Source organism: Micrasema longulum, unplaced genomic scaffold, assembly GCF_059751315.1.
Source record: "Micrasema longulum isolate JH-2025_06_02 unplaced genomic scaffold, ASM5975131v1 h1tg003137l, whole genome shotgun sequence".
NCBI lineage: Eukaryota > Metazoa > Arthropoda > Insecta > Trichoptera > Brachycentridae > Micrasema > Micrasema longulum.
The window spans coordinates 40,825-51,124 of NW_028280233.1; the positions used below are offsets into that span (position 1 = coordinate 40,825).

The window sequence follows — 10,300 nt, forward strand, 5'->3', positions numbered from 1 at the left end:
CAGAAAACACAATGTCGGTGTTCAATGTCAATCAATTTCTTTTCATGTTCCCAACCGTGTCACCAGAAGTCAAAATCTGCTATTTATAAAATCTTCCAAGAGCAACTTTGGTTTTTATGCCCCAATGTCCAGAATGTGTAGATTAGTCAATTCATCACACGACTTGGAATTTTTTGGGATAGATCTTCCGGCTTTTCGTAGATCTCTTCGCGACTAAACAGTGTGGGATGAAGTTGGATTGGCACGGTTTAGCTCAAAGTTTTTAGTCTTTCGTTTTTTTTAATATATTGTATACTATTATTGTTTTGCCCTTGTTTGTCTTTGGTAAATAGTTTTATGTTCTTTTTGTTCAGTTTCTTGCATTTATGTTTCTTCGTGTAACTGTTGTAATTGGCTTAGGCCGTATAAATATAATAAATAAATAAATAAATGCTGTCTCCATATTACTCAATTAATTTAATGTACAATATAATATAAGATATATAAATAAGTTTTTTTCATTCCTTTGTTTTGTCTTTCTGCCTTTTGTGATCTTCGATGCAGTTTCGGAAGGCATTAAGTTCACTCTGGCATTGCCTCCAGTCTCGTTTCTCTGCGATACATTCCTGAAAGGAAATATATTTAAAATTCATTGAAAATATGTTTATTGCACTTGTTTATTTATTGACGGGCTTATGCAGTCCACATTTGTTTGTTTTAACCATTTATTTTATTCCTTCAACATAAGAATTTATTTAAACTTCTTAGATTTTCACGGCCGTTAAGATGCACAATAAGTTTTTCTGGGTTATTATGCCGTGTGTCGTTCGTACTCTCTACCGACGTTTCGGATCGCGTTACAGCGTCCATCATCAGGGTTGATGTTTTTTGTGTATGAATATGTGTTACGTTAGGTACTTAGAATTTTTACCGTGTCGTAGTCGTTTTTGTGTGATGTTATGTATTTGGTTTACATCGGGCAGACTGCCAGAAATATAACAAAGAGAGTAAAGGAGCACATGAGTGCACGCAGGCTCGGCTACCCCGAAAAATCGGCCTTGGCTGAGCACCACATAGAAACGGGGCATAAGTTTTCCTTTGAGCCGATAATCTTAGGGAGGCCAAAGAACCACCAAACACGACTAGTAAAAGAAGCAATTGAGATTTACAAACATCCCGACAACATAAACAGAGATGATGGGATGCGATTAAAAACATCCTGGTACCCAGTCATAAAGAAATCGCATAAAGATTGCAATGTAACTCAGATTTGTGATACGGTATAGATCCTAAGTATATAATGGTACACATTAATCTAAACGACTACGACACGGTACAAGTCCCAAACACATAACATCACACAAAAACGACTACGACACGGTAAAAATTCTAAGTACCTAACGTAACACATATTCATACACAAAAAACATCAACCCTGATGATGGACGCTGTAACGCGATCCGAAACGTCGGTAGAGAGTACGAACGACACACGGCATAATAACCCAGAAAAACTTATTGTGCAAGAATTTATTTATTGTGTATGCAGATAATTGGTAGAATTCCATATTTAATTTGGTAATGTATCCAAAATAAAACAAGTTTATTGGATTGTAATTCTACTTTATTTTTTATAAAATATACAAAGGGTATATTGTGACGCGTTTCGTCTTGTTAGGACATTTTCAAACAAACTAACTTAAATATTTACAAAGTTTCCTTATATACTAAAAATAATTGCTATTTTATGTTTGTGGATTTCTATACAAGCCAAAATAAGTAGAGTAATTAAAATTCAATTAATTTTAAAGTCATACCCTTACAAATGTTTCTAAATAATGGAAGGTTTTTCCCCAATATAACCAAAATATTCCTCTAATATACTCAGTATACCCTAATTGAATTTTAATTACTCTACTTATTTTGGCTTGTGTAGAAATCCACAAACATAAAATAGCAATTATTTTTAGTATATAAGGAAACTTTGTAAATATTTAAGTTAGTTTGTTTGAAAATGTCCTAACAAGACGAAACGCGTCACAATATACCCTTTGTATATTTTATAAAAAATAAAGTAGAATTACAATCCAATAAACTTGTTTTATTTTGGATACATTACCAAAATAAGAATTTATGTTGAAATATTTTGGCATATTGGATTCTAGCACTCTTTCATTAGATTAAGGAATATTTTAAAAATCAATAATTTAAAAATAGCATATTACTCGATTGTACAATCTTTGTTACCATATGGTGTTGTTGGATGGGGTGGTGCATATGCCAATATATTAAACAAATACACGATAGCAAATCCACTATCTAACCTATCACAACAGCAATGAAGAACATTTTGGAGAAGGGAATATAGAAGTCTAGGCATTTACAGAGCATATGACCTGTCATTGTCTGGTTAAAGTGGCCACTTTACACACTTTGTATCATTCACTATTCTGCCTATGTTTGAACATCAACTCTTCCATATGTTGACTTTTGTCAAGTAAAAGAGCTGAAATCCTTCTTGAGAATGTTTCCCTCTCTGTTGTGACATATTTAGATATAAATAACTCCCAGGTGGGTAAATCCAGCCCGACTGCAAACATTTGGACATACTCAAAACATTGTTTGTTTGGTTATTTATTATTTTTCTCTTATCGCCTTTTTAATTTCTGAGATTTCCAAGTTGCACAATTTTAATATTTTATTTTCAACATGAAGAACTTTTAATCCAGTGTCTTTATTAAAATTATGATTATTTTCTATCGGATGGCTTACGAACTCATAAAAATTATTATTATGAGCAAGAATAATGATTAATAAAAATCATTTACCTGTACTTTATAATGCATATTTAAGCAGCCAGTCGCCTTTAGCATCTTGTCAACTGGGTCATCCAAATCATCTTCTATGGAATTTCCAGAAGTTTTTAAACTCATGTTTCTGTACCTGCTTACTCTGAAAACATTTGTAAAAATAATTAGACGGGCATTGCGAGATCAACCCTATTTAAGATGCAAAAACTCTTGCGCAACCGAGATCTGAGACTAAGCGCAAGATGGAGAGCAATAAAAGCTTATGTATTGCCAGTGTTGCTGTATGGAGTGGAGGGTTGGACTCTTAAAGTTTCAACAATGAACAAAATTAAAGCCTTCAAACTTTGGTTGTGCAAAAGAATGCTTCGAATCTCATGGACTGACCGTGTTTCCGATGAAGCGGTTTAAGCATTGAGAACAAAGAGAGGGATCTACTGACCACTGTCAAAAGAAGAAAAGCCTCAAACTTTGGTCACATATTCCGCAATGAGAAGTATGCCCTTCTCCAACTTATTATGCAAGGAAAGATAGAGGGCAGGCGGGGTATGAGACGGAAAAGAGCATCATGGCTCAGAAATCTCAGAAAACCTCGCGCAAACCACTTCACTTCCCCTTCCAAATACCATCACTTTTGACTTACTCTCGTTCAGATTGTGAAGCCCTCTTTATTAAATAGTTTCGAGGCTTTTACTAGTTTGCCGTGATCTAACCATGGCAGTTTAATGATAATTATTATTTTCTAAAGCATTAAATACATAAAACAGTTTTCAAAATTTACCTTAAATAAAACCAATCCCGGCTAGTGAATGTGAGGTTATGTGTTATGTTAACTAAATTTTGACGTTTAATTTTGTAATATTTTGCCAATATACTATTTACGATACTTATATTTAAAGATCATTATTCCATAACAAAATCATGAGCAAAATATTATTCGTATGATGTTTTACAAACAAGTAAACAAAAGCCATAATATGAGATTTAGAGATGTCCATTTTTGAATTGAATCATTCATATCTTATAAATAAATCGTTGTTGGTTAACAGCATACAAAACCTTGGGACTTAATATAAACGATAGATTTAATTTAATAAAAAATATTTTACATTAACAGGGAGGTTTGTGCATAGAATTAAAGTCAATAGATCAAAATAACGTTTTACAAAAATCTTTTATTTTTATAATCGGTATATCAAAAAACTGTTTATTACTTTTGTATTCTCGAATCTTAAATTACTTCCTGAGTTAATTGATGGTCAGGGCATTTGGTTACCATGCATGAGAGTACAAGTTCGATTCTTGATAGCATTTTCCGTAAAAAATATCGCAAATTATTCATTTCATAGTCTACTGCAGTGTTTTTCCTCGAATTGTTACAAAGTCTTGGTTAGAGGGATCGCGGTCGCAAGCAAAAGAACAGTAAAAGCATGGGGTTTTAGGTCCGGTATTAAAACAAAAATACAATAATATATGTTCCGGACGCGTGGGACGGAGATCAAGACCGCCGATCATAGTGTATCAAATATTATGTTTATTTTATGTGAGGGTTTAAATAAAGTATTAAATAGTATAGGGCCCGGGGTCTGTAATAGCCAAGTGCTGAATTCTCAATAAAGACGAGTGGTTCACTTTTGGATTCAGCCTTGGCGATACCGGGGATTGATATAGAAATAAAGAATTTAATGGATATTTTATGTGAAAATATTTTATATTATTTATGTATAATAATGTGATTTATTTATGTTCATTTTTGGATGTTGCGCGCTGCGTCGCATATTGTCGACTGCACGGTTGAACGCCGCTATTTACGTGGCCGGCCATCGGGCAGAGTGAGAGTGGGGGAACCAAGCGAGCGGTCGCCCGTACCCCTACTCCCCGGCGGTGGCTCGCGTACGCGGTGGTGGACCCCTTTCTTGATTTTGTCGGTAATGCATGTCAGCCTTCATAGCCCACGGATCTCGACATTTGTGCACCTATCATACATCGTTTTATCACACCATACTTTTACTACGGCGATTAAAAAAGTTTTTAAGTAAATAATGTAAATTGCATATTCTTACAGTATAATTTAATATAAGTAGGTACTGGAATGATTAAATTTAAAGATATTCTAATGATATTAGTCACATCCCTAAACACGTAAACAAAAATATAATCTATGATCAAAATACTCATTGAAACGTCAAATTGAGTACTTGTCAAATCGGTTTAATTTCTTATGTTATATTTATTGAAACTACAAACTACAAGTTTCGCAATGCATCGCAATGTCTACGGGAGCAGATGTGATTATTTACAGCCGAGGTGAAGGCTCCGAATGCGCCGCCAGGACCGAAGGATCCCGAATGTTGTGCCGTTTCTGCGCGAAGTTAGGCGGAACTGTGTCCGTATTCGAGAGGCGAAATGATTTGCTGTCTCTCTGCGAACAAGCAATGCTCATAGCGCCCATAAAGGTAAACAATTACTGTATCTACTGTTCTTTTATATGGTAGTTTTAGTATTATTGCCCTCGCTTAACTTACGCTTATTTTCTTTACTTGACACACTATTAGAATATTAAATATCGTCGACGGCAATCCACCACCGCGTATGTAATGTCACCGCCTAAGTCGTCCAGTTATGCCGTTTGTCGGTAAAGATATCCAAACATTGCTAGTAATCATCACTAGATCCTCAACACAAAGACAACTTAAACAAATACTAACTAATACCACTTCCGGACAAAGGGATTTGAAGTATTGTACAATTGAAATCTATAACCTACTTCCGCTATCTATTAAAACAATTAGTAACGAGAAAATGTTCAAGAAGGCTATAAAAAAATGGATAGTGGAGCTGGGTAGAAGTAAAATGGATTGTCTCATTCGCCCAAACCAATATTGAACCAACTGCTCCACAAGTGTATAGCTTATGTTAGGTTTTTGTTCTTTCATTGTGCGTTTTGTAATATAAATAATATAGATTTACATAAATTCATTATAAACATAAATACTTAGTGTTTAAAACTGTTTGAACATTTTGTTAATTATCTCTGTTTATTAAGTTATTCTTCTTTGTTTATTCTCAAATTTAAAAATATGACTAAAAAAAGTATATTGTTAAGTGTCCTCAGCACGGGTAACCCCAGTGAGGTCACATTATTTTGTATTATTAATTATAGTTTGTAATATAAAAAATATGAATAAATAAATAAATTATTCACTCGTTCGGGTTACTTTCTCACTGTTATGCGGATGATCAACAAATCTATTTTTACTGCCCTTCTCAAGATATAAACAATTTGAAAAATCGCGTGTCTCAATGCATCCGAACCGTCAAAAACTGGATGTCGTCAAATAGACTCAAACTCAATCCATCCAAATCTGAGCGGCAAAAAAGCGACAACACCTTTTAGACCGATCTCCAATCTCAATCACAGGTTGTGACAGGTCTTACCCCTATTATTCACAGCGGCCTCTGTGGTGTAGTGGTCAAGACGCTTGACTCACGCACGGAAGGTTCCGGGTTCGATTCCCGGTGAGAACACAAAAAATTAAAAATGTGATTTTTCTCAAGCCTGGTTGTTCTGTAATGTAATTCACCACTGTAATTGGGCCTCCTGGCCTGTAGTGGTGCAAAAAAATGAAATGAAATAAAAAAAAAATAAAAATTAAACAACTGGGTGTTCATTTAGATTCAGATCTTTTTATTCATTCTCAAGTCAATAAAACGCTAAGTGCTGGTTTCTTCCACCTCCGAAAGATCAAATCCGTTCGGAGAAATATTCCTACAGACGCAACTAAAGCTCCTGTGAATGCTTATGTCGTTTCGCGTCTAGATTACTGTAATGGAATATACGCAAATCTCCCAAAATATCAAACTGATAAACTTTAATATATTTTCAATGCAGCAGCGAGGCTTATTACGAGAGTAAAAAAATATTCTCACATCCCACAACATCTTCGAGATTTGCACTGGTTAAAAAGCCCAGAGATAATCAAAAACAAGCTTTGCTGGACATTATTCAAATCGCTTCATAAAATGGCTCGAAGATACCTATCGGACCTTTGTATTAGGGAAAATACATGTCAAAGAAAATCTACTCTTAGGTCAGCATTTGATTCAGGAAGAGGAAAACTTGTCGAAATCCGGCGCTCCCCAAACACTAAATTTGGAGATCGTGATTTTGCCGCCGCCGGCCCCTCAGCCTGGAACCTTCAAACTTATGAATCATTGACAGTCCCAGTCAGTTCAGATCCCAACTAAAATCCCACTTCTTTAGATTATCATACGCTCAATTTTAAATCAGAAAATATAATACTATGTCACTTTAGTTTAGTTAGACTGTAAGTTTAAGCATACAATTGTAAAGTGCCCTTGTGGTGATTTTTCACAAAAATGGCGCTATCTAAAGCAGACAAATATTATTATTATTATTATTGAAGAGTGCTACTTTTATTATAATTTTCTATTAACAAATTAAAAAAAACTCTTGAAATTTTTTCCAGATTTCTCCTACGGATGGACTCCCCCACGCAGTGTGTCGGCACTGCGTCGACTCTCTCGCCGCTTGCTACGCATTCCACCGACAGTGCAAACGCGCCGACCGACTCTTGCGCTTGCCGACGGTCTGCCTCGACCTGGTCGACAAGCCCAGGGTCACGAGGAGCGTCAAAGATCGGCGCCGTTCGCAAACTCTCGTCGGCAACGGTCGAGCATACTCGGAGAAGAGCAACGATCGGATCCGTTCAAACTGCAAAAGTGCGAAAGATGATAAAGTATATGCGAATAAGAAATTAGATGTTGTTAAGCAAATTGACATATATCCTTATAAAAATAAAAATCCTTGCTTAAAATGTAAAAAGCAACATATGTTTAGTAGAAAATGCACCGTGTCTCCTGTAAACAAACGTCCTTTTAGGAGGATTCGCATAGATTACAAAAATAAAATTAATCATGTTACCAATGATCCATACATTCTTAAAACCGAAAAAACGACAGTGGAACCAAGAAGCAAAAGTTACATTGAAAAAATTCCCACGGGCTCTGATTCGTTTCGTAAAGACGCAAGTGACTCCGATTCACTGCGTGATGCGAGCGAGTTTGTCTTGTTCCGCGATGACAATAGGGGTTCACTGCGTACAAATTCTAATGACATTGATTTGTTTCGTAAAGACGCAGGTGACTCTGATTTGGTGTGTAAAAATATCGGCGATGATTCGTTTCGTAAAGACGCTAGTGACCTCGATTCATTTCGTAAAGATGCGAGTGACGCTGATACGCTACGCGAAAAAGCTAGTGTCCATGAAGATGATGATTCTCCACTGCGCAAAAAAGCTATTGAACTCGCTTCATTGAATAAAGAGGAAATCAACATTGATTCATTTTGTGAAGACCCTGATGAGTCTGGTGCACTTTGTCAAGATGCGAGCGACTTCGACACAATTCGTAAATCTCCTAAAAGTGATTTTGATTTATTAAAAACAGACCAAAGCGAGGTTGATACACCTCAAAACGACGTAAAAAATGCAACGTATTTGTGTAATGTTGAAAGCCGTGATTCTGACACGATAAGTAACCTCGATGCGGTTTGTAAAGACGCCGGTGACCTCGTGTGCAAGGTTGAAGACGATTGCGACCCCGATGATGCCGGTCATCATTACGAGGAGTCACCGATGGCTGAAGACCCGCCGGATTGGTGCGAATCTGATGAAGAAAAACTCTTCGATACCGCTCTTAAAATAAGCATCGTTCGAGGAAATGACGATTGGAAAATTAAGAATTCAGAAGAAATTAACGACAGGTAAATACAATTTATAAAGAAATAAGTGTAAAATGTCATACCACAAAGTGAAAACTGTTTTTGATAACAATACTACAATTTATTTTATTTATTCTTTGCATTTCTTCGCCGACTAAGTAAACGGTGCGTCAAATTTTAATTTATGCTCAATTAAGGTAATAAAATAAATTTTAGACATGGTATGGTTAGTTTTTACTCCGTGAGTATTCCATTTTCTTTTGATTTAGTTTATTTATAATTTTTTCTAAATGTTTTCAGTTCTACAAAGGAAAAATGCCAGCAGTGTGAAAAATCGTTTTCACTCATCAGAAACGACAATCTAGCCGATAGTTCAAGGTAATTATGAAGTTAATTATGGAAATATAAAGTAGTCAGTAATACAAAATACTTAAGAAAGAAGTAAATAATTATATGCTTATGGTGAGAACGTCCAGTGCTATGGGAAATTTGATATAAAAAATGTTTTTTTATTCACAGTAAAAATTAGAGCATTTAATTTGTTGGGATTGAAGAACATTGACGCATGTGATTTTTTTCAACTTTATGTGTTTTTTTTTGACACTTTATGTCCTTTAACTTAAATACAAAATTATACCCTTTGACAATTGGAGTTGTTATAAAAATGATGTTTTTCAAACCTGAAAAAAAGCCTTTTTAATATCAAATATGGTTTTCACTGAGTCGATATCCGATCTCCAGACAGTCTTCATACTGTTGAATGTGGCGCCTGCTACTCCTAACCGCACTCCCAGTTCTTCTTGAAAGCTGCCATTTTCCGTAACATATACTCCCAGGTATTTGAAACTCTCGACCCATTCGATTATTTGGTTTGATAGTCAGGGGATTTTGAGCATCAAGGCACGAAGTATTACACAGTACATGGTTTTTGCAATATTGACTTTTAAACCCACGCATGCGGAGTACCTATTTAGCTTATCTACAGTGACCTGAAGACTCCCGACTGAATCGTTAATTATAACGGCATACTCTAGGTCGCAGAGTTTTTGGGAGGGGAAGATGGATGTTCCTCGATCTAGTGGAATTGACTTTCTAAGGATGGAGTCCATAAGGATTATAAAAAGGAGCGGTGCAAAGACGCAACCTTGGCGAAAATTATAAATTTTAAAAAATGAATTATGCTATTAGAATGGCTCTTAACGCTAAACCCTGAGAAATGTACCGTCCTACACATTGACCCTAAAAATCAGAAGATAATATATACCGTGGATGGAAATCAAGCACGAGCAGTAATGCCACAAAAAGGTCTCGGAGATGTGATTACTTGCGATCTTAAATGGGAATCCCATATTATCCAAATTGTCAAACTAACGCACCCATTCCCTCTTATACTTGATAAGGAAAACATTCGCTCACATCACCCGACATTTGTTCCTCAAAATTTATAAAGCATATGTTCGTCCACTCCCGGAGTGTGCCTACCAAATCTGGAGTCCCCATTTTAAAAAAGACATAGAATTGTCGGAGAAAGTCCAGAGAAGAGCAACTAAAATGGTAGTGTCTAAGAAATAAATCATACGAGGACCGCTTAAGGGAGCTCGGGTCGAGTTCACTGGGAGCGCAGGCAGTGTGGTGACTAGATTGAAACATTCCAAATCTTAACTGAGCAATTTAATCTATCCAAGTTGAAATCAATGTTCACTATGAATGAAAACCGCCATCTCAGAAGTCATCCATTGAAACTAAACACCGCCTCCTTCTCATCCAACCCC

The 10,300-nt window shown here is 35.9% G+C and overlaps 1 protein-coding gene across 2 annotated transcripts; it reads right to left on the reverse strand.

The window, feature by feature from the left end:
• Positions 1–441: 441 nt before the first annotated feature.
• On the reverse strand, positions 442–3,793 carry LOC148271065 (uncharacterized). Of its 2 annotated transcripts, none has more exons than XM_088241884.1 (3): positions 3,567–3,793; positions 2,807–2,930; positions 442–605 (listed from the first exon to the last, which is right to left on the reverse strand). In XM_088241884.1, the coding sequence occupies exons 2-3, from the start codon at positions 2,909–2,911 to the stop codon at positions 498–500; spliced, it is 213 nt and encodes a 70-aa protein (XP_088098010.1). In that variant the 5' UTR covers positions 2,912–2,930; positions 3,567–3,793; the 3' UTR covers positions 442–497. The 2 variants fall into 2 exon arrangements, with proteins under 2 accessions (XP_088098010.1, XP_088098011.1); XM_088241885.1 differs by lacking the exon at positions 3,567–3,793 and adding an exon at positions 3,429–3,559.
• Positions 3,794–10,300: the final 6,507 nt, after the last annotated feature.

Bases quoted from the DNA above. Each gene is read 5' to 3' on its own strand.
- LOC148271065 (XM_088241884.1), bottom strand. From the start codon at position 2,911: ATGAGTTTAAAAACTTCTGGAAATTCCATAGAAGATGATTTGGATGAC. The intron at 606-2,806 runs GTAAATGATTTT...ATTTCCTTTCAG, and splicing joins ATATGCATTATAAAGTACAG to GAATGTATCGCAGAGAAACG.